The sequence below is a fragment of the Lactuca saligna genome, chromosome 4, assembly GCF_052625555.1.
Source record: "Lactuca saligna cultivar CGN05327 chromosome 4, ASM5262555v1, whole genome shotgun sequence".
Classification (NCBI taxonomy): domain Eukaryota; kingdom Viridiplantae; phylum Streptophyta; class Magnoliopsida; order Asterales; family Asteraceae; genus Lactuca; species Lactuca saligna.
In genome coordinates this window covers 88,105,935-88,130,453 of record NC_136420.1, presented here as the reverse complement: position 1 = coordinate 88,130,453, position 24,519 = coordinate 88,105,935, and the positions used below count along the sequence as shown (strand labels likewise).

The window sequence follows — 24,519 nt, the reverse complement described above, 5'->3', positions numbered from 1 at the left end:
AGACCAAAACTTAACTGGGAACAAATTTCGTTAATATATAAATTAAATTCAATTACGTAGTTATATATATATATATATATATATATATATATATATATATATATATATATATATATATATATATATATATATATATATATATATATATATATATATATATATATATATATAAGTTTCTTTAAAATTATAAATAAAGATTAACTACCAAATAAGCAACTTAATTATGATATCAACAATAGATCAAAGAATCAACAATACAACATTCAGCAGCATGTTTCTTTACAATAATAGCTTTGTTTAAAAACATCGACATATTAACGAAATTACTTGAAATTACGTGGATTAATTAAGCCGATTTCACGGCAAAACACTTAATATACCAACAATGACGTCTCTTCTTACCTTTACAACCGCAATCGCTCTTTTGTTCCTTTAGCTTTGAAATCGTCTCCTCGGCCTCTGTCAACAGTATATTCAGTCCTTTAATATGTAACTTCATGTGTGCAATCTCCTTAGCCATGTCTGCTGTTAGATCTTGTACTTCTTCACTTTTGGACTTCATCTCCACCACCTGCGGGATGACATCAGCAATCACCACCTTCAGTTTCTTCATATTGATATCATTGTGACTATCCTTAGAATTGAATAGTGAGTCGATATTCTCAAGGGTCGTATCTTCAGATGCAAACACCCTTTGAATCAACAACTTTTGGTTGACAATCGTATCAGTTGCAGGCAGTATCGTACAAGCTTGCCTTGTGACTTCAATTTCACAGGTTGAATCTGGTTTCAATATTCCTTTATTTGGCCTTACACGATACAGTTTTGGGTCTGTTGTTTTGACCTTAAACGCGATGTATCGATTGGAGTTGCTAGTGAGCTTGAGCATGCATGACATATGCTTCTTTGGTTCGAAGATGAAAGTGAGTTCGTTAGGATAAATCTCCCCGAATTCTTCAGCCATGTTCAGATGTCTTGAAATGATATTCGTTGACAAATGATTTATAAACCCTCTTTTCCTCTAAGACTTGGTCAACGGTTGTCGTATATAATTAGTCTTTTAATATTATATATATTAAAATAATAGTTTAAAAAGAAGCCGGAAAGCTGTTGGAACATTACCCTGTGAACAAACCCAAACATCCGTAGGGCTACATCTCTCTAAGCTCTTACTTTTTATTCAGTACCATAACATACAATGTATATACACGAGCTAGCTGTCTACTCCAATTTTAAAGGAAACAACCTCTACCGAGTCAAAGCAATAAAATAGGAGCTAACTAAACCTATCTAAACTATACTAAAAATCTGAAGAATAAACGTGGCCTACATGGCCTTTACTTCTTCAAACTCTACAAGAAGGACTAAAATAGCCCTAAGGATAATTAGGTGATTGACTAAGTTTGGATTAACTCCAACAAAAGCCTGATGGTTTTTCTCAACTATTTCAATTTGAGTTTTCAGCATCGATGGAGAAGAAAGAGAAAAGAGTTGGATGGAGCCATTGAAGGAATTCCAGAATCGATGGAGAAGAAAGAAAAAAGAGAGAAGGCTTCAAGAATACTATTTGTTGTATTCTGATAGAATTGTAGTTAATTATTTGTATGTTTAATGTGCAGGTTTTACAAGTGTATCACTACAAATTACTTGGCAATGAATTTCTGGTAGAAAAGGCTTCAAGAATGGCTTGAAGACCTGATGGGAAAGAGTTGAAGAATGAATTAAAGAATGATCACACTCATTTTTTAAGAATGTTGTTATTTTTTAAAAATTATACTTGTTTATTCTTTCAGAATGTTTGTTATTATTCAATGAATCACAATCATACAATGTAATTTTTTCATATATTATTGGTTCAAGAATCGATTTTGTGTATTCTTTCAGAATGTATTTACTAGTTTATGTTTGGCATTACGCCATTCTGACAGAATAAAATCGAAAAATACATTCACTAGTTTATGGTTGACACTTTATCATTCTGACAGAATAAAATCGGATTTTTAAATTTGAATTAATTTAAAATATTCAGATTTTTAAAAAATAAAGGAATTAATCATCCCTAAAAATCCGAAAATTTCCTTTTTTAATATAGGTTAATTGACTAAAATGCCCTTATGCTGAAATTTGTGTGATTATATGGTACATGCTATCATATTCTACTATCATAGACCCTCAAATCATGACATTTGATTATATTCCATCCGATGGTCTAGATCTGTGCATTCTGGTACACAATAATTAGTAAAAACAAAATAACCTAACCATATATATATATATATATATATATATATATATATATATATATATATATATATATATATATATATATATATATATTGTCGGTCCGTTGATTTTGAAGGTCTTATTTGAAAAGTAAAAATAACCCTGTAAATACAATTTTTTTCTATTTAAAAAAATAAATTTAAAGAAAACTAAAAACTAAATAAAATTATCTAAAAATGGAATTGTGTAAATTTATAAAATTTGAGATGTGAAATATATAAATTTTGAAAACCAACTTACTAAAAGGATTGAACTTCTAAATACAAAGGATAAAAAGCACTCAAATGAAGGGTAATAGCCTTTAACTCTAGTAATTAGGAGAGATAGTATACTTTGCCAATTGAACTCTTTTTTGAATAATTTGCATCCGAATAATTTTTTATTTCTAAATTACAAAAAAATGAAAATTTATATATGGTTAATATACAAATTAAATTCAATTACGTAGTTATATATATAAGTTTCTTTAAAATTATAAATAAATATTAACTACCAAATGAGCAACTTAATTATGATATCAACAATAGATCAACGAATCAACAATACAACATTAAGCAGCATGTTTTGCTTACAATAATAGTTTTTTTTTAAAACATCGACATATTAACGAGATTATTTGAAATTACGTGGATTAATTAAGCCAATTTCACGTTAAAACACTTAATATACAAACAATGACGTCCCTTCTTACCTTTACAACCGCAATCGCTCTTTTGTTCCTTTAGCTTTGAAATCGTCTCCTCGGCCTCTTTCAACAGCATATTCAGTCCTTTAATCTGTGACTTCATTTGTACAATCTCCTTAACTACGTCTGCTGTTAGATCTTGTTCTTCACTTTTGGACTTCATCTCCACCATCTTCGGGATGACATCAGTAATCACCACCTTCAGTTTCTTCTCATTGTGAGTATCCTTCGAATTGAATAGTGAGTCGATATCCTCAAGGGTCATATCTTCAGATGCAAACACCCTTTGAATCAAGAACTTTTGCTTGACAATCGTGTCAGTTGTAGGCTGTATCGTACAAGCTTGCCTTGTGACTTTAATTTCACAGGTTGAATCTGGTTTCAATATTCCTTTATTTGGCCTTACACAATACAGTTTTGGGTCTGTTGTTTTGACCTTAAACGCGATGTATCGATTGGAGTTGTTAGTGAGGTTGAGCATGCATGAGATCTGCTTCTTTGGTTCGAAGATGAAAGTGAGTTCGCTAGGATAAATCTCCCCGAATTCTTCAGCCATGTTTAGATGCCTTGAAATGATATTCGTTGATAAATGGTTTATAAAACCTCTTTTCCTCTAGACTTGGTCGACGGTTGTCGTTGTCAACTTGTTCTTATGAAATTTGCCCATAATTCCCAAGGTAAACTCCTTGACTATGTCGTATATAATTATTCTTTTAATATTAAATATATTAAAATAATATAGTTTCGAAATAAGCCGGAAAGCCTGATGTTTTTTCTCAACTATTTCTATTTGAGTTTTCAGCATCGATGGAGAAGAAAGAGAAAAGAGTTGGATGGAGCCATTGAAGGAATTCCAGAATCGATGGAGAAGAAAGCAAAAAGAGGGAAGGTTAAGTGGATGATATATGGAATTGTAAAAAATCAACCACACGATTTGTGGAGGATTGGTCTTCATTATATAGCAAAGAATACAACACTAATTTAGGATAACCAGCCGTTTACCCGCACCAAGCGAAGGATACGATTAATTTTCAAAAATTAGTTTCTAGAGACGATTACTTATTTTGTAGAAATAGTTTACTACATCTAAATAATAATCAGTCAGAGTCATTTTAGCAAATACAAAATTAGTTAGAATAAAAAATGAAGAGTTATGATTGTTTACAAATACATGATTGATTGTACATTATTAATCGTTAAATACTTCTGCATACACAACATTTAATGTATAGACTTCACTGCATTTGAATTGTTCATCCCAATTCACTAATACTTTTGTATGGACACACGATATCCTTTTGGACAATGTTACATAAAGTTGGTCATGCAAGAAATAGATTCTCGAAGATATATACCTACATTTAGTATTGTTTGTTCTGAGCTTTATTGATTTTCATCGTAAAACATAATCGAATTGGACATTATTCTCTTTAGCTTGAATCAGAACATGTCATCTTCGAACGGACATAGATAAATTCATGGCAAAAATAGGTAACCAGAGGTAAACCATTAACAACGAATGTGTTCAAGAATTACACATGATAAAAGTTATTTATATCATCTATGACTTCATCAAAACAATAGTAAATTCTGTATTCTTCATGGAATCGGTGGATCAAATAATCATTAATCTCATCCATATTCTAATTTTTTGTGGATAATATTGCCCATGAAATAATATAATCTGATTCAGATCCGTTAATTTCCAATGATAGAAATATTTTATTTTGTTTTAAGCAAATAATTTTCAGACGATTCTTATTTTTATTTGGACGAATATTCGTTTCAACGTTTAAAGTTTAGGTAGGTGTTTGGTGAATATTTTTTTACACAATATGATAGTACTCGGGCAATGCAGTGATGACACGGATATATAAGTTAGGAATGAACCTTTTAAACTAAAAATCAAACTAGAACCGATTAGTGGTATTTGATCTGGTTTTCGGTTACCCTAAATAAGGGGTGACAAATTGTTTCGTTCTGGTAGCGACAAATAATTTTATTTGAACATAGTCATTTTTTTGGAAATTTGTTTAATTTCAAAATATGACATACAATTTAAAGAATACATAATGTTTTGGAAAGTGTCATATGAACAAAGAGACGAATGAGAGAGTTACATCATGGTAATTTTAAATCGGTTAACCGAAAGTTTGAATGAAAAAGAACAAAGTTTAGAAAGAAATTAACATATGCGATTATTACAATTAAATTGGACAAAAACGAGTGGTAAGCGTCAAGCCTTGCTAAGAACGCCAAACACTACCCTTGGCTCTTGACAAGGACCTTGCCAAGCAAGCCTTGCTAGCCGACTAGCCAAAAGAGAGAGGAAAGACAAGGGAACGGTGGTTTGTGACCAGTTGGCACTAATATGTTTGTTTTTTTTTTTTAAATCAAACTTATTTAAATGACATCATTATCACTGCCCAACTTTTACAAGACCAACATATTTTTGTGGCAAATGTTACATGACTTCAAAAATTTTATGTAACATCATGCTAGCCTCACCATTACTCCCTTTAACCTAAGAGATATAATAGTGAGAGGTGGAAAATGGAAAAGAAAATACGATGTTAGTAAAAATGTATGATCATAAAATAGAAAAATGAAAAAATATAATATTTCTTGTACTAATATACATAACGATAATGTTTTGGACAAAAAGATTAATGTTGTTCCTTATCCAAGAACTTAAAGAAATAAAAAATCAATTGTACAAGGTGTTGAAACATACCCTTTCCAATTAACAATATTATTTCAAGTAATATTGATCAATTAAAATTTAACTAATATTATTTCAAGGAATATTGACCAAAATTGTTTCCTAATTTTAACGTAGTTACATTTATCAACTATTATAAATGACGTCTTAATTGGAAGTTTAATTATTAATTCAGTAATTAACAATTTATTGGGATAATTAGCTCTCCCAATATTTGCTAATATACTGTCAAATTCAATTTACCAATTCTTGGGCAACCCAACACAAACGAAAAAATATTACAAACCTTAATTTTTGGCATCAACAGAAAGATTAGCCCTCCCAAAGTTTTTTTTTTTTTTTTTTTGAAGCTATTGTTTTTCTGATTTTTTAATTAATTCAAGCAAAAAAAAAAAGATCGCAGATCAGTATCTTTTTTTTTAAACAAAAAATAACAAAAAAAACTGTTTCGTAACATTAGTTTTATACATGTGATAAACATCTTGCCAACATATTTAAAAAAAAAAATTTTGGCAAAAATCATGCTTTCCATTTAGATTTATAAGACTAATAATATGAGATTAACATCCAATATACCTTTCCATCTTAAGCTACATTCCTACTTCACATTAAGATATTCACATGCTTATTCAAGGCTATAGTAATAACACTCAAAGTCGTATCCAATTTTGGTAAGAATTAGTAGTGATTTCAACATTCTATAATAACCTCCTTAATGCACTGTATTCTTCGATTTTTGGTAAGTATTACTTGTTTGTCTATGCTTCACTTATTTGTATATCAAGTTTTAAATTTTATACCTCTTAAAATTCAAGAATTGTCCAATATACTTAATAATATAGTAAAGATAAAGATTTGTTTGGCAAAAATCATGCTTTCCATTTAGATTTATAAGGCTAATAATATGAGATTAGCATCCAATATACGTTTCCATCTTAAGCTACATTTCTATTTCACATTAAGATATTCACATGCTTATTAGTTTTGGTTAATAGGCATTCAAGGCTATAAAAATAACACTCAAAGTTGTATCCAATTTTAGTAAGAATTAGTGGTGATTTCAACATTCTATAATAACCTCTTTAATTCACTTATTTGTACATCAAGTTTTATATTTTATACCTCTTAAAATTCAAGAATTATCCAATATACTTAATAATATAGTAAAAATAAAGATTACACAAAATAAGGGATATACACAATCCTTGACTAAAAATACAAATATTCATCTAATAAGGTCCTGCATGAATCTACTAAGTTTTAAAATGCATGGCAACGAAAAAAGAACAAGCATCGAGTCTTCACTCGTCTAAATTATGCTTATGACGGAATCAAAAAGTTATATGAGACTTGTAATCTGTAGAGGCCATAATTTCACCTATTCACTTTAATAATGCTTAACTTTTTCATTAATTTAAATATAAAACAAAAAAGTGCATAAAGATAGCATACTACTACATTAAGCGATTATCGGAAATATGTTCCACCAAACCGTATGGTATATTTTTCACGATTACTATTTATAATAGCTCTTCTTGTTTTTGGGTGTAAACGAGAAGTTGCATTTTGCAACAAAAGGCTTGTTGCTACAAATGTGGAAAAAATATTGTGTTGCGTTGGTTTGTCCAAATGGTCGGACAATGGGTTCTCTTAAGATGACAATTTTGAAAGAAGAGAATAAAACGGAATATGTTGAATCTTGATAATAGTAACGGTATTTGCATGTGTGATTGTGTTCGTTTATTTTTGTTTTATGTAGAATTTTTAAATATCGTTTATTTAACAAGCGACATTTAAAAATTAAAATAATAAAATATAAATTTGTTTTATAAAGGAATTTTAAAATTGGTTTTTTTTTTTTTTCTAAAGTCAAAAGTTCAAATGTTTTAACTAAAAAAAAACAAAAAACAATTTTCAAAATAGGGAAAATGACACAAATGTCATATAAAATTTCTAGGGTTGATCGATTCAATCCCTGAAGTTTTTGTTCGGCTTTTATGAGTCCCTAAACTACGATATGACCTGCTCTTTTAGTCTCTGTCAACCTATAATAATCGGTTTACCATGCGACAATGACCATTTAAACAACAAAAAAATAAAAAATAAAAAAAAGCTCATATTGTACCCCTAAAAAGTCAAAAAAATAAGTTTGGGGATCAAATGTGAGTCTCACTTTTATCTCCACCAAACACCACCTCGTATTCCACCTTCCTCACAACCTCCTCCGTCAATGTGAGTTTTTTTTTGGCACAATGTGAGTTTTTTTGGTCTAAATGGTCATTGTCGCATGGTGAAACGGTTATTACAGGTTGACAGAGACTAAAAGAACAAGTTTTATCCTAGTTTAGGGATCCATAAAACCCAAAAAAATCTTTAGAGACTGGATCGACCAACCCTTGAAATTTTGTACGACATTTGTGTCATTTGACCTTTAAAATATGAACCTCATGTGAATCAACATCAAACACACACTTGAGATAATAATATTTCGATGTGGGAAAGTTCATACACCAAACACGTCAACTAGGCTTTAGGGATAGTGATATGGTGTTCGTGATCCCTGATAGTCCACAACCAGATAAACATGTTTCGTTATAATCTATTTATTTTGTAGATTTGGGATCCACTACCATACATCTCTTAAGAAAGTATAAGTGTGGAAGGATTAAACATGTCAAATGGCATAATAAATGTCACGAGTCTTGCAAGTACCAAAAAGTTTGGTTGAGATTAAAATTGGTAACATGAACACCTATCTAAATGTGAAAGACGAGAGGTTTTCGTCACTCACCACTATTAAGAAAGAGTAGGAAAATAAATGATATAGCTTAGTATTGTAGTATTTGATTTTTGAGATAATAAGAATCAAATGTTTCATTACATTTATTTGTCAAACCATCCATTAAGCTAAAAAATTAGCGTCGAAAAAGTTGTACCATTTTCCAAGCTGGTTAACATACTTGGATAGTACTCCTTAACTTGATCTCAAGGATGTAAGATTCCTACAAACCTGACTCCAGAGGAAAGAGTTGTGGATTTCATAAAAATAGAAATTAATCACGTAATTAAAATTATTCACGTTAAAATGGTACTTAGAGATTGGTTGATTTTTGACTAAAAGTACAAAAAAGAGTTTCGTACAACTTCTTAAGATATAAACTTTAGGACAAAGTTTACCGAAAACGTGATCCATATGAGAGATATATGATTTTTTGTAAAGTCATTTATTTTTACCCCCGTTAGGCATCAAAATAAAAGTCAAAACTAGCTAAAACAACCTAAATGAGAGTTGTAGTACCCATTGAGATTATCACATTGATATAGAGAGGGCATAGATCGGAGCTTGTACGAAGAAGTTATGATTTTTACAAAAATCTTTTCGTGCACTTGAGGTGCGTATCTCCGCATGCCGCGCACCTAACACCGGATTCAAGCATATTGCGAGTGACATGGCCAATTTGGGAAGTGACACGTGACATTCTCTGGATAGAGCCACGATGGTCATGTGCGATGCGCATAGATATTTGCGTCGGGCGCACCCCAAATCCATGACTATAAATAGAAGGCTCTGTAGAACACTTATGCACACCTTCAACCATTACTCTCTCTACATTTTCGAAAGTTTCTTCCCTTAGAGTGGTCCCTGGAGTCCCAAGCCCGATTTAACCCTACATCAAAGGTTTCATGCGACTAGGGTGAGTTCACGGTCCCTATTTTACTAGATGCTATAATGACCAAATCCCAAGGATAACATAGTACCTAGAAGTTATGCTGGTCTAATGTAGGAATATGAACTGTACCTAATTGTTACTTTTCACAAATGTCTTGTTTTCAAATAACCATAATTAGGGTATATACATGAATGCTTATATATACAAAATAATTATGAGATCAAAAGTTATAATTATCAAATATAAGATAAAATATTTATATTGTGGTAAGTATAGGAAATCCCTATGAAAGATAAAAGATAAACGACAAAAGATAAAAGATAAAAGATAAATACATAAGGTTAACGCGTTAGGAGCTGTTAATATTCATCCAAAGGCCTTAATTAAATTCGGCATTCCCGGGTCTATAATCATCAATCTTGCGAGAGATAGAAAGATATGTGTAGATCTATACGGGGATTGACACTCCCACCTACAATTGCAAGCTACAATCCCGACAGGATAATTTTCTTATTATTCACTTGTAACATCCTGACTCTCATGTATAATATTTAATTAATTTGCATTCATGTTGTCAGAGCAACTCGATGGGTTGGAGGCCCCAACTCGCCGAGTAAAGAATTTAATGGCCGCATGATTTTTAGAGTCTACTCAACGTGTTAGAGGACCCCAACTCGATGAGTAGGGATTGAGTGTGAAAAACCTAATTTTTAGGGTTTGTGTCATATTTAAAGGACCTTAAGCCTTCATTTTCGCATCCATTGTCACTTTAACACCCTGAGAGAAACCCTCAACGAGCTGGTATCATCTGGGAGAGAGAGAGAGAGAGAGACTCAAAGTGTGTGATTTGGTGCATTCTTGGAAGGAGATAGAAGAGCATAAGGCTTGGAATGAGAAGAAGCTCTTGGATCTAGTATTATTCTAGTACTAGCTGCTATTTGGAGGTAAAAAGCTATCACCTTGATCATTTTTTGGTTAGATATCTTTTTTAGGGAATCTGTGGCCATTTCCATCTTCCTTTTTAGCCTTTGAGTTGTTTGAGCTGGCCATGGAGTTGAGACTTCAGATATAGACACTGTGAGGTCCCTTAGGCCTAAGGATTCAAGATTTATCAAGCTATTGGCCAACTTTCATTCATCAAAACCCTCTATAGAGCTTGTTTTGGCATTTTGAGCCCTAGATGCCATGCATGGACGTAAAGCTTGCAGCTTTACGTGATATTTTAGCCTTAGAAGGCAAGATCTAGAGTATGAGGCCTTATTTATGCTTAAAAACGTCTGAGTGAGATAATAAACTGAAGGGACTCAACGGGTGGATGAGCCAACTCATCGAGTTGACTAGGGTTTTCCCCGATGGTCTAGATGTGTTACAACTCGGCGAGTTGGTGATACAAATCGATGAGTTGAGTTGGATTTTCCCAATACTTCAGAGAAATGAACGAACTCAACGAGTCGCATAGATGCACTCGATGAGTTAGGTCAACATGGATTGTTGACTCGAGCGTTGACTTCTATTAACTTTTAGGGTTTTGTCAAGACATGAGTTAAGGAGACTATGGAAGGGTAAAATAGTCTTTCACCTTTTCCGAGAGTGAGGAAAGAGGTTAGCCTAACTTTGTAAGAGTTGTGATTATAACGTGTTAACTAAAGATGATTATATTATGTAGGCAGAGTCTAGACTATTTGTGGGGTACTAGATCTACTTGCTTACTTACGAGTTGAGTCTTCTCACTATACTTACCTGAGCGGTAATACAGTGTGATCGGAGGGTCTTATTTTAGTTATCGACTGGAGGGTCCTCTGTGCTTATACTAAGTTATGTGATATTATGCATTTTGTCTTTGTGATATATGCTATATTATTATGTTCCTTACTGAGTTAGGACCAGAGGGTCCAACCCGAGTTGTGAGACTGGAGGGTCTTTACTGTGATACAAGACTCGAGCATCCAACCTGAGCTGTAAGACCAGAGGTTCTTCACTGAGACACATGACTGGAGGGTCCCACCGAGCCGTCAAACCAGAGGGACCTCACCGAGACGCATGACTGGAGGGTCCATGCCGAGCTATAGCTATGAGAGACTTATTATTTGTGTATTTGGTATTTTGGGGAACTCACTGAGCATTGTGCTTACCGTGTTGTGTGATCTGTGTTTCAGGTACTTCTCATGATTGCGGGAAGGTGCCAGCTTGATTGTATACACCTGTTCGAGATTATGTTTGAGGATTTTGGGATATTATCAGTCATTTTGTTGATTTGTTTTTTGACAACTGATACATTTGTGGTTTTCGAGAAAAGTGATATTGAGTTTTATGTGGTTTAAAAATGAAAATTTTGTTTGAAAATTTAGAGTGTTACATCACTATTCAAAGTCCAATTAAGCGTCGTGGCAGGGCAAATTATTATTAAAAAAACATCGATTTTGAGGGCTCATGGTAATACATTATAGAAAACTTATAGATTCGACTACCATTAGGAACACATTAGAGTGGTAGATAAAATACGTTAGGGTAATTAGATATCCTACAAAGATAGTAATTTTGGATTAGTAAATATATTCTAAGAAGATAATAAGATAGGATAGTTAGATATCCTAAAAGATAGTAAGCCAGGGTTGATAAAATAATTTAAGAAAGGTTTTTCTAAAAGAAAAATGATTCTTAAATTAATACAACCAAATAAAAGTTGAAAACTATAAAAACATGTGCACTCACCAACACCAGGTGGGGGTGTGATAGATTGATATCAGAACTACAGGTTATAGCGAACTAGTAATTCCTTAGGAACTACGACTATAACCTAGGGCATAAAACTCTAAAAAATATTATTATTAATTATCATACGGATAGACTACTTTCGGGAAAGGTGCCTAAGCTGGAAAAGTTTGTCGTTTGGGTTGCTAGATTTCAGAACGGCTATATGATAAAATGGACATGCCCTCCGTATTTTCCTACCTGGTCGATCCTTGCTTAGTGGTCTTGAAGTACACTAACATAGAGTTAATAAAATAACCTAATCAAACACTAATCAAATAAAGAGTTATATAAACTCTTGTAAATGCATTTGTGTATCATAAAAACTATCCATTCCAATCACAACTTAAGATCTTAGGTCAAAAAAGAATCCCAGGGTTAGTCTAGTGTTGCGGCCAAACCACAACTAGACCTAGAATGCACAACTAAGTTTTATTATGATCTGACCGACGCATGCCTAAACCTGGATGTCGTAGTTAACAATCTAAATGCTTAAGGATTTATGGATCCGTAGTTTAGTATGCCTAGTTAAGAGATTAGGACGAGGCCTATGACTAAAGGATCTTTGGATCAGTAGCATAGATCGACTCCCTGAAGACTAGAGCCTTAAATGAAGGCCTAATACAAGAGGATGGTACACATTGAGGATATCTAGAATAGAGACAGACATACAACATACCTCCCATATAGAAAGTAACCTAAGATACGGTAATATATATATATATATATATATATATATACACACACACACACACACACCCCATAATAGCAAATTATATGTATTATATATTATTTCTCATAAACATATACATGTTTGACGTCTTATGCAAGAAATCAGAGAGATATGGAGAATATATGGGACTGGGTATTGCATCCTTATCCAGAAGAAAACCAAGTGGTGCCATCCATGCCCGAGACTGAGAGCGATTACAATCTGATGATGCCCCTACCACCTACATCAATAGCAGCTGACGCAGAGCCATTTAAAGATGAGGAAGAACCCAATGAGGAGGAGCAGCCTAGCGATGAGATCGATGGATTACCTATAGACAATTCGCCCTACCTAGATTCATCTTCCCAATAAGATCATGAGGAGACTCAGGATGAGGAACCTATTAAGTCAGAGTCATCCCTAAAGACTGTTGCCCTATTTCCCCCATCCTCCCTCAGTATTCATGCTTCAGGACGCGAGACTATCACTACCCTTAGAAAGTCCAATCCATCCCATCCTATAATATGGCAAACTCACCACCTTTATCCCTAAATCCATCAAAGAAACCTTTCCCCACCTACATATGGACAACCCAAGTGGATGATTGGATCGAGGAGGATAGTATTGGGTTTTATGATATCAAAGAGTCATCCCAGGCACCGAGGTGCGATTCTATCCCACAAATCGAGCAATCTTAGTGTTAATCCTACGTGTAGTACGACACGAGGATCGCATACATAAGGTGGAGGATGATCGCAACTCATTGAGGAAGGAGGTCAGGTTGTTAGATGGTAACATTAGGGAGTTAGAGCAGGGGAGAGATTATGACAAGATGAGGATCCTCCATGCTTATGATCATCTGGAGGAGACTCATTCTCAAGTACAATAACAGCCAGTTGTGATTGCGAGTCTTGAGTAGCGTGTGAAAGAGATGAAGTTGAGGTTGGTAATGTCATAGATAGTTATTGCAAATATAAAGGTGATGATCAGTTGCCTTCAGCATTAGTTAGCGCAGATTGTGGCTTGAATGTTAGTTTGTTTTGGGTTGTGGTAGAGCGTTCTAGCCAGGGGAAGCTAGGAACTATGATTTTGGGTTTGAGGGATGGAATAGTAATGTAGCTGATGATTGGAAAATTCTATGTACTTCAATGTAAAATAGACACCTTTCCTGATCAAACCACACCATTGTACACTTTTTTTGGAAAATATAATGTAAAATTTGTGGAGATTAATGAAATTTGTGTGATTTTAATGTTTATTGTGTTACTTGTTTGATTGTTTTCTTGATATAGTTACCTCTCTTAACTAAACTATCAAAGTAAAACTCAAAAATTTATCATAACAAATAACATATGACATAAAATTTAGAATCATGCCCAACACTAAAAGGAACCGGCCGCGACAACCTGAAACCAATCCCGAGCCTATGAGCTCAGCCGCAATTGAGGCATTTGTAGCCCAACGCGTAGCTAATTCCATATAAAGCTTAGAAACCCTAGGAAGTTAGGATCAGGAGGCATTGGAGGTGAGAGTTCTCAAGGAGATAATCGAGGTCTAACTAGAGTCTATTCATATAAATATTTCATGAGCTATAATCCAAAACCATTCCATGGAAATAAAGGCGTATTTGGGCTAACTAGATAGATGAAAAATATGGAGTTTGTTGTTGAGATAAGCTTCTGTCTAAAGGAATATAAAGTCAAGTTCGCCGCCTTAACCCTGTCAGACATAACCCTAAGCTGGTGGACCAGTTACACAAGGACCATACGCATTAATGTAGAAACACCATGTCTTGGAGTGAGTTGAAGCAACTCATGATTAGGAAATATTGTCCACACGAATAGATGCAGAACCTGGAGCAGGAGTTGTTGAATCCTGCGATGTAGGAAGTTGATGTTGCCTTCTATACAAGTCATTTCAATGACCTTGCCGCCTTATGTCCCAGGATGGTTATTGTAACATCCCAAAAATTTTAGACAAAAATTTCATTTTTAATTCATTTCAAAACATCCAATAATCATGTCCAAATAAACAAAAGTGTATCATAGTGAAATAATATTAGAGTATAAAATCCGAAAAATCACATAATGATGAAAACAAAAGTGGGTCCTTCCCTTTCGAGATGGAAGTACCTGAAACATAAACTAATTATGTAAGCACAAAGCTTAGTGAGCTCCCCTAAAATACCTCATACCATACATATATAATAGTTAAAACATAATTGGGTCTATTTCACCCCCCCTTCGGTCTCTTTCAACCGGTAATGGGTACCCCCCCTTCGGTCTCTTTCAACTGGTAGTGGGTATATTTCACCATTTCGGTCTCTTTCAACAGGTATCAGGTCTATCTCACCCCCTATTGCTAGCATACAATCATAACAGCAAGAGTCAAAGAGACAACAATCATACAGATACATAGCAGGAAATTGTAACAAAGACAACTATTATCCTCTAAACATAATTCAGTGGGCCAACATAGCTGCTTTCGACCCATGAGTACAGTAAAGGAAGCTCACCTCAGTCTAAAGATGAAAAAATCACACTCGGGCTTATGAATCTCAAAATCCTCAAACTAAATCATAAATACGAGAATCCTAATTAGCAATTAGGTCATTATTCAAACTAGAAGTCTAAATCCTTAATCTCAACTCTTAAGGGTAAAAGACTATTCTCCCTTCTAATATTGGGCCCAACATCACGTGTTCCAAACCAAACTAGCCTAAAGACTTAAAGAAATACAGTGCCTAATATGGTCCCAAATCCATAAAGGCCCAACTCAGAAAGACTTGTAGCCCAACAAGGGCCCAAAACCCTAATGTCCAAGGTGGCCTGAAATCAAAAGCCCAAATGGTCCGGTAATCCTTCACAAAAAAAATACTAAACTGATCAAATCTAGTAGTTCATTTATTTTTGCAAGTGAATTGATAACACCAAACTATACTTTTAATTATATTTAGAGTGATAAGGATGTTTTGAAGTTGTAATGGGTGCTATAGGTTTGGAATATGAGTGTGTCCTTATTATATAACGAGAAAAGAGGACCGAATACCAACTAAAATTGAATGAAAACTACTTTATCATAAGTGATAGAAAGTATACTTAGGTCTTTTATGAAGATGAGATGTGTTTCCATATACCACATTTTGTCTCATCAATCATGTAGGTTCAACATGCTAAATATTAGTGGAAGAGATGTAGCTTGCACCATGTAGGAAGTAGACAACCTGTTATGTACTAATTTTTCATAATTTTTTTTCTTTTAATATATTCAGATGAATTAGAGTATGCATAGATTATGTGGAAAACATGATGATAATGTGTGTGTGTACAATCAAGCCTTTCCCTTCTCATGATTTGAAGAAGTACCTGAAAACAATTATAATCAATTGGGTAAGAACGAAGTTTAGTGGGTTCCCCAAAATACCATATATCACAATACATAGGCATGCATACAAACAACGGCTCATGACCTTTTGTCGATCCACCAATTGGCTCATAACCTTTCGTCGATCCACCAATAATATGTGTATCTTAGACTTATAACTAATCTGCCATTTCGTCTTCAACAGAAGTGTATAGGCTCCTAACCTATCGTAGTTCCACCGTCAACCCCTCACTTAACCGTAATGAATAACTTAAATACAATAACATTTAAGCACATAGAGACTATACTTTCGACTCTACTTAATAACAATAATATGATAACATTAAGCACATAGAGATTATAAATTCGACTCTAATCTACTATCTCTTATAACCTAACATATATGGATATATATATATATATATATATATATATATATATATATATATATATTAATACATTGTATAGTGAGATTACTCACCTGATTGAGGTGGAAGATTCTCAGGAAGCTAGTTCCTAGGCTAATTCTCCATCTTATCTCTTTTAAACAACCTAAGTAAAAATATTATTGTGCTTCAGTATTTGTTTGTATTTATAGTATTTCCTAGATTCCTCAACTCCCAATGAATACATCAAGACCTATCAAATTAAGAACAACCAGGTAAGATCATATCGGCGGTAGGGTCCGTTTGGTATATGGAGTATACTTTTTGGAAATCTCACTTTAAACACCTCACTAAATCTATCCTAACATCATTCTTGTAAGTAGATCAATCAGTATTATGACTAGAATCATTGATAAATCTTATCTATAAATTCAAAATCAAGACTATGAATATAAATATAAGTTATAGTTAAAGTGTAGTAAGTATCGCTTAACTTACACAAATTTCTAGTGAAAACCAGAATCTGTGAGGACACACTCTCACCTGAAAGCTTCTATTTTGCCGGGCTCTCTAGCGCTCCAGAGCTTCACTAAAATACTTCAAAAAAGCTACGAAAAGTCAGACTCAAGAGGGAGGGAAAAAGGATTGAGAGAAAGTTTTGAATTTTTAGGAAATGAAAAGGATTCCGCAGCTATTTATAACAAAATAGAGATAACATGCTACACCATCTCTAGGGGCACGCCTCATCCTTCATCTACAATGATCCTGCCAAAGTATGCCACATGTCATCATCCGGTTGGTCCATGTTGCTTTTCGTTATCGCTTTCATCCAAGCCACATGTCATCATATCGTGGTGCCACATGTACTAATCTCGTGTTGCCATGTCATCACAAGCAGTTATTTTCTAAAATCTTTGAAAGGCCATAAATTTCGCTTACAAGCACTATCATCGATGTTCTTTATATCCATACGCAGGTAATTCTAAGTTGTACAACTTTCCTTTAGACCTCAACAGCTAATTGGCACTTTATTTTATATATATATATATATATATATATATATATATATATATATATATATATATATATATATATATATATATATATATATTATATATAGATTAGACTATTAAAGTCTGAACAAAATTCAAAACTCCTTACGAACGCCTTTCTCGAATGTCTCTATATCGACAGGTTCATAGTTACAAGATTTCAACTCTCATTTACATTGTTTTGGCTAATAATCAAATGTTCTAAATCTCGATTTATGTGTCACACACTGTTATATTATGTCTCATCAAAACTTCGAAAAACTATAACTTCCTCATACGGAGTCAGATTTGGACGTTCTTTATATGCATTCATTCGCTTTTATGATTACTATGACTTTTTTAGATTACTTAGGCTAATGATCAACCTATCTCCAATTCACTTTTTAAAACTCTTTTTGCCGTATATGGTTGAATGTGAAACTTCAAAAAACCATAACTTCTTCATACAAAGTTAGATTTAAGCGTTCCTTATATCACTACAAGAAAAACAACCTTTTACGACGTGCAATTTACGAGGCGCACCGATTAACGATACGCAAAAGTGTGTGCCCTAAAAAAATGTCAGATCTTCAGAAATTTGAAGAATTTTGGACGCGTATTTTTGCGTGCCCCTAAATTTGTGTCAAAAAAAACACGGAGGTCACTTATTAAAAAGAGCGTGTCGTATAAGCATGTCGTTTTATAATTTTTTAGGAAACGCGCGTTCTCTGTTAATAAGGGGGAAACGAAATCCTAAAAGTCAAAAACCCTGCCTTGTGTTCTTTTCACCCTTGTTTTCACCAATCGAAAATCCTTTCTCCTTACAAGCCATACGTTCGATTGACGCAGAAGCAGGTTCGATTCTTCTCTTATATGTTATCTTAAGCTTGATTTTCGATATTAGAATAGAATGTAGGGGTTATTTTTTAACTATCCTAAATTCCACAAAATCGCAGGAACCATTCTTGCTTGGGCTTCTTTCAAGAACGAAGCTCTCAGTGTTCTCTGGTCTCTACAACAATCATCGATCATGACTGTGCTTGAATAGTTGAATGTACCGCTTTCTCAACACGCTTTCTTGCTCATATCTGTATCTGTTTATCCCTTATGACTTCCACACACAAAAACTATCGATCATGAAACGTCTTCAAGGTAATCGTCATCCTCCCTCTTCTTCTCTCTCCTCTTTTGTTACGGTCGAGCAACCTACCGCCTCCACTACCACCATCACAACCTTCTAGTATGCTCTGCTTCCATCACTTTATGAGAAAAAACCTAAAACCTTCTACCACCATCACATCGATGCTTCACCTGCTAAATCAATAGTTACGACAACTACCTCGTCAGCCGACGATCCCAAGCAAAACCTAAACCATGTCATCAATTCAATTTAGAAAACCCTAGGAACCATCCATCGGCTCTACCTCACTATCTCTTCCTTCAATGTTTCCTCCCAACTCCCGCTTCTCCAACGCCTGTAAGTTCTATACCTGTGTATTTATCAATTTGATGTATTTTCTAAACACAAGCGTGTTTCAAGATTGCGATACTGACTAGCTATGTCAAATAAATTCTTAATCAAATCATCTGCTTTTACTTATGGAATCTGGATATTTTTTTTCTCTGTATGCACAAACACACTTGTTATGGAGATGGATAATATGGCAAAAGTGGTACCTCTCTTTGTGTCTGCACATAAGGTGTTTGGTAAAATGCCCCAAAGAGTATTTTTTTCTGATTACAAATTTTTTTATGTTTAGGTACAAGTCAATGCTAAAGAAAGGGTCGGAAGATGGTGTTGTTGTGGACTAAACAAATTTATACAATCAGTTTTTTGTTGCTAGTGGAGAGGGGAATACAAAAATAACTACAACTCGTTTTCCCTTTTTTGATGGTGATTATTGGTCAAGTATCTTCGGTAAGATCTCGGTTGGGGGCGTAGGTATCTTCTTTTATTTCTGTTCATTTTGTTATTGCCATCATAGTAACACTTGCACTATTCTATATTACAGAAAAAAAAAAAAAAAAAGTCAAATAAGGTACCCATAATTATTGGAGCAGTTGCGGTGTAGGCCTCTTCTTTCTTGTTATTGCTTTGGGATTATATTATCTTATATGGAAGAAGTCTAAGAGGACTAAAGAAGGTAATTCATGTGTGTATATATATATATATATATATATATATATATATATATATATATATATATATATATATCATATGTATGTATTTAATGTATTAGCATTTGACTAATCCCATGGAAAGAATTTAAAATAAATGTAGCTGACAACGCTTGCATTACATACTTGTTTGTATTGAAGGGAAAAATTGTTGCTTTAGGGTAATATATATTGTTTAAGTCATAATTGTTTGTATTGAAAATTTCTTTTTATGTGTGTGTGTGTGTAAGTAGGTATTCAATACATTCAGCAGTCGTATAAAGTCAGTGAAGCATTTCCATTTAAGTGGATAAATAAAAAATGGAGAGAGGGGTTTCATGTCACTACTATGGCAACTGCAGGAAGTAAATGGGAAATTGTTATGTCCCTTGGTGCTGGATTTTCTAATCAGGTTTTTTCTTTTTCCAGATTTTAATAATAGTTTTGATAGTAGTTTTAGAATAACCAAATGAATGAAAGCACATTGGTATTTAATTTGTATGCATATTTAAGTGTAGATGTGATGTGAATTCAGGTTGTGAAGCTGGACTTTTTGTATCCAAGTGAAGGTATTCATAGAAGATGGGATGGTGGATATAGGATAACATCAACCACTGCTACGTGGGACCAAGCTGCTTTTGTTCACAGTGTCCCCAGAAGAAAGCCTGCAGACGAGACACAGGAAACATTGCGCACTTTCGCTTTTCCTAGTACACATGTTAAGGTCAGCTGTCACCTTTCCTTTCCTGTTTTATTATTACAATAATATCAATGTTACATACTCCCCGTTTGTTATGCATGACATGCATTTGCAATTTGTTATGTCTAATTCTAATGTAAAAAGGTGGAACAAGGAGGTAGGGGTAGGTTTTTGCTTTTCATCTCTTGTATGTGCAAAGGCTGAAAATGCTCTTTTCATCTTTCATCCTTTCTCATGGAAAATATCCCTTTCTAGGGCTGTTTTTGATGATGGAGAAGGGTGTTTTTGCCTTTTCCACATACCAGAGATTAGAAGCAAATCCCTCTATGGTTCGATCTCTTTGTTCCACCTTTTGCATTTAACACAAAATTTGCAAATATTGCCTCATTGATCTCAATGCATGTCAAACACAATAGTTCTTGTTATGTCATATCAAGTGTAACTAACCTGACCTTAGCTTGCTTATTTATTTATTTATTTGAGTTGATTTAATAAATAATACTAATATAATGAAACAGGAAAAATGGGGGAAGAATCTGTATATTGCTTCAGTTTGTTATGGTCGGGCAGTGTCATGAGATGTCACAGTTTAGTTTTTGCCTTCATCTACATACAGATATGTGCTTAGAGTTGTGAATTCAGATTTTTCTTAAGTAGGAGCTGCTACTACTTACTAACTGATGTAAAAGCAAGTTTTCTCTTTCTTTTTTACCAACTTTATACATATTGATAAGGTTTTGGTTTTGGTTCTGGTTTTGGACTACAATAGCACATGGACTGATGATTTTGCACATAACTTCTTGTCTTTTATCTTTTCTTTTTTATCATGAATGAATGTTATATGTTATTCTTTTCAGATTCTTTCTTGTTTGGATATAATGAAAAATATATCATTTGTAACTATATATGTTTTCACAGGACCAAGAATTGCTCTTTCTTGTGACATCTTAACAAATAATTTTCTTTTAATTGAGTTCCAACTATGTTTTGTTTTATTTTTTCAAATATTATATCTGGAAATGTACATATTTGAAGTAGGTGATGTAGCATTGTTGGATGAGTCAAAAGATGTTGGGGAAAGAAATCAACGCCAAATGGAAACCCTTTATTGTGGTGTTGCTTCAGGTTTTGAGGGAAACCCTTCATTCCTTGACTTTCTTTATTAAGTCTTTTTTTGTGCATTAAGTAAAAAACAAAGTCATTTGTTATTCAACCTCACTTCCACACAAAAGGGTAAAATAATGGTCATTTTCTATTTCATACTAGAACTACTATTACTAACCAGAATGACCTTCGTGAGCAAGTGAAAATGTTATCTGGTCAGGTGGCACTTTGCACTAGTAGCATACTTAACTGATTTGACTTGAAAAAACATGATTTAATTTTTTTTCCTGTTATTTGCAAAGGTTTGGGAATATTGCTGGGGTATTTAAAGTCATGTCGATTTCAATCAGTGCCCTTGAAGAAGGGGAAGTTGACACCGCTTATATGACCAAACTTGCTAAGCTAGCCACTGCTGAGATCATTTCATCAAAGGTAATTTTGGGTCTAGTCTTTTCGGTATTGTTAATATGGTCTTTAAGGGCTGCTGAACATATTCATCAAATTGAATTCTCCTTCATGAAGTTTGAGGTGTTGAGTTTAATTGATTATGATGGTTACTAATTAGTTCTAGTTTTTTCCAAGTCAATATTCAATTAGCATGTGCTTTTTTGGTTATGATATATGTGATGTTTGTCCCTGGACCCTAACCATGTGGATTTCGTGAGCTAAATGTTAACTGCCATGGCATAAAAACATGTTTGAATAATATATGTTCAAATAGGAATATAATTTTTTTAGGAATCACTTATGAACAAAACTCTAAATTATTAAATTATAAATATAGATTATTAATCTGAAAATAGATAAGGTGACATAATCGTAAAAAAACAAATTATTGAAATGTATTCACCATTTAATAATTGTGAATTCATTAAGTTTACAGTTTGATATATAATAGCTACAATAAAATGGGTTATACTGTGTGGTATGATATATTACAGGAGGGGCTTTGATGCTTCAGAGTTATTTAGAGAACATATCACTATGAGGTAAGTACTCTTTAGCCTAATAGGATTATTAGGCGGCAATATTCTAGACCTTTGTGCTTATTATAAGTATTTGTTTGTTATCTTTTCCGTTCTCTATCAACAGTAGCTCAACCTCAAGCAGCACTTTCACCTCAAGGTTATGGCTTTAATTTTTTTTATATCCAGGAATGAGGCACTTCGAGTTGCTTTCATACATGTTGAAGAGTTTCCAGGTGGTGATGGAAAGATCACAAAGTCATCTTATTCGAAGCTTGTGAAAGCTGATATCAATGGAAAAGACCAGGTATCAGTTACTTACTACATGCAAAACCTCGGTCCTTTTCAACCAACTGATTAATGATTAAATATATTTTCTAGATTGTTCCTTTCTCAAGTGGGGAAAAGTCAAAGGTTTTAGATTCCACCCAAATCTTCATGGAATTGTAACGATAGAATCTGCTTCGGTAAGTATACTTTGGTGTTATACTTCATGGAAAAGGGTTTTGAGTTAGAGGTACATATGCTTTTAAAGTTTTGCTTTTTTACACCATTTGTTGCACCAAATTTGGTGTTATACTATTCCTGTGTACAATTTAGTCCTTCAAGTTTGAGTTTATACATTTTTAGTTAGTTTAAAATTTACAATTATATTTCAAATCTAATATATGAACTTGTAATATTATGTTATATACTATATTGATATTAACTAATCATATATATTTAAAAATACTTTTATGTTTCAGGTTTATGGTCCTGAAGCAGATATATGGAGTGCTGGTGTGATTCTTTACATTCTTCTTTGTGGGGTCCCACCTTTTTGGGGAGGTAAGTCTAAAGGAATAAAAGACTAATAAGTTAATAAGTTAATAACTTATCAAATGCTCTAATTTCTTTTTAGTGACTGAATTCATGATAGAATCTGAAAATGAGATCTTTGAAGAGGTTTTGAGGGGTAAACTCGACTTCTCCTCAGATCCATGACCTAGTATCTCTGAAAGTGCTAAAGATTTGGTTAGGAAAATGCTTATTAAAGACCCCAAAAGACGAATAACAGCTCATGGCGTTCTTTGTAAGTCTTGGTTGTTATAAAATTTTCCTATAAGTATTATTTAGGCTTCTTATTGAACATTATTTATGATTAGGCCATCCATGGATCAGCTAGGCTTCTTAAAATAAGGTGATTATTTATATTTTTAATGCTAGCATGGTATATAAATGCTATGTTGGATTAGTCTTATGCTAGCATGGTATATGAATGCTATGTTGGATCAGTCTAATGCTAGCATGGTATACGAATGCTATGTGATTAGGCTTAATGGAGGTAAGAAAATATCAAATTAAAGAAATAAGCTTTTAAAGGACTAGTTTATTGTACAAAGAAGATATTCTTGTCATTGTGATTTTCATTGTTAATATCAGGTAATTCATATTATAGTGTATTTATTCCAAATCCCACATTCTTTAGATGGAGAAAAGGGTAATTTTGTCTTTTGCAACTAACTTTCCATGTTTGATTCTTCTAATAATTATAATAGCATAATAAGTTTTTGACTTTTATTTGATCAGGTCACAAGAATTATCGGAGCAAGGGTTCATTAGTCTTAAAGAATTATGAAAGGCAAGATGCAACTCTACTTATATTGGTCCTTTAAAATGTTGGTGAGGTGGGTTATGCCTTTCAAGATCTATTGGAGATAGAGATGTTGGGGAGTTCATTATTTCAGATCCTCATGTCAAACAAGTGAAGGTTAGTTTAGTAATTAAACTCAATTTATTCCTCTTTTTATTAACAACTTTTATTTATTCATCATCTTCAACTATCTTCTGCTGGTGGGCGGCTTGTAATTTCAAGTGATGGAGTCTGGGATGCTCTTTCCACTAAATCAGCTCTGGAATGCAGTCGCGGATTGGCTCCGGAATCAGCAGCAGCACAAATTGAATCAGCTTTGGAATGCAGTCGCGGATTGGCTCCGGAAAATTGTCAAA

General features: G+C 33.5%; 2 protein-coding genes across 2 annotated transcripts; one reads left to right on the top strand and one right to left on the bottom strand.

Annotated features, from left to right (window-relative positions):
• Positions 1 to 202: 202 nt before the first annotated feature.
• Positions 203 to 3,586, bottom strand: LOC145039865 (vesicle-associated protein 1-4-like). The gene is made up of 2 exons (XM_078987870.1): positions 2,925 to 3,586; positions 203 to 1,021 (listed from the first exon to the last, which is right to left on the bottom strand). The coding sequence occupies exons 1-2, from the start codon at positions 3,522 to 3,524 to the stop codon at positions 347 to 349; spliced, it is 1,275 nt and encodes a 424-aa protein (XP_078843996.1). The 5' UTR covers positions 3,525 to 3,586; the 3' UTR covers positions 203 to 346.
• A 14,791-nt stretch (positions 3,587 to 18,377) lies between these two features.
• Positions 18,378 to 21,247, top strand: LOC145042340 (casein kinase 1-like protein HD16). The gene is made up of 7 exons (XM_078990733.1): positions 18,378 to 18,459; positions 18,561 to 19,081; positions 19,365 to 19,522; positions 19,617 to 19,748; positions 20,016 to 20,173; positions 20,297 to 20,485; positions 20,980 to 21,247. Exons 5-7 carry the CDS (start codon positions 20,111 to 20,113, stop codon positions 21,037 to 21,039), a joined length of 312 nt encoding a protein of 103 aa, XP_078846859.1. The 5' UTR covers positions 18,378 to 18,459; positions 18,561 to 19,081; positions 19,365 to 19,522; positions 19,617 to 19,748; positions 20,016 to 20,110; the 3' UTR covers positions 21,040 to 21,247.
• The last annotated feature ends 3,272 nt before the right edge of the window (positions 21,248 to 24,519 follow it).

Coding starts and splice junctions, on each gene's coding strand:
- LOC145039865 (XM_078987870.1), bottom strand. CDS start 3,524: ATGGCTGAAGAATTCGGGGAGATTTATCCTAGCGAACTCACTTTCATC. Junction 1,022..2,924: donor AGTGTTTTAACGTGAAATTG/GCTTAATTAATC, acceptor ACCAAGTCTTAG/AGGAAAAGAGGGTTTATAAA.
- LOC145042340 (XM_078990733.1), top strand. CDS start 20,111: ATGGCAACTGCAGGAAGTAAATGGGAAATTGTTATGTCCCTTGGTGCT. Junction 20,174..20,296: donor GTGCTGGATTTTCTAATCAG/GTTTTTTCTTTT, acceptor ATGTGAATTCAG/GTTGTGAAGCTGGACTTTTT. Junction 20,486..20,979: donor TTCCTAGTACACATGTTAAG/GTCAGCTGTCAC, acceptor ATAATGAAACAG/GAAAAATGGGGGAAGAATCT.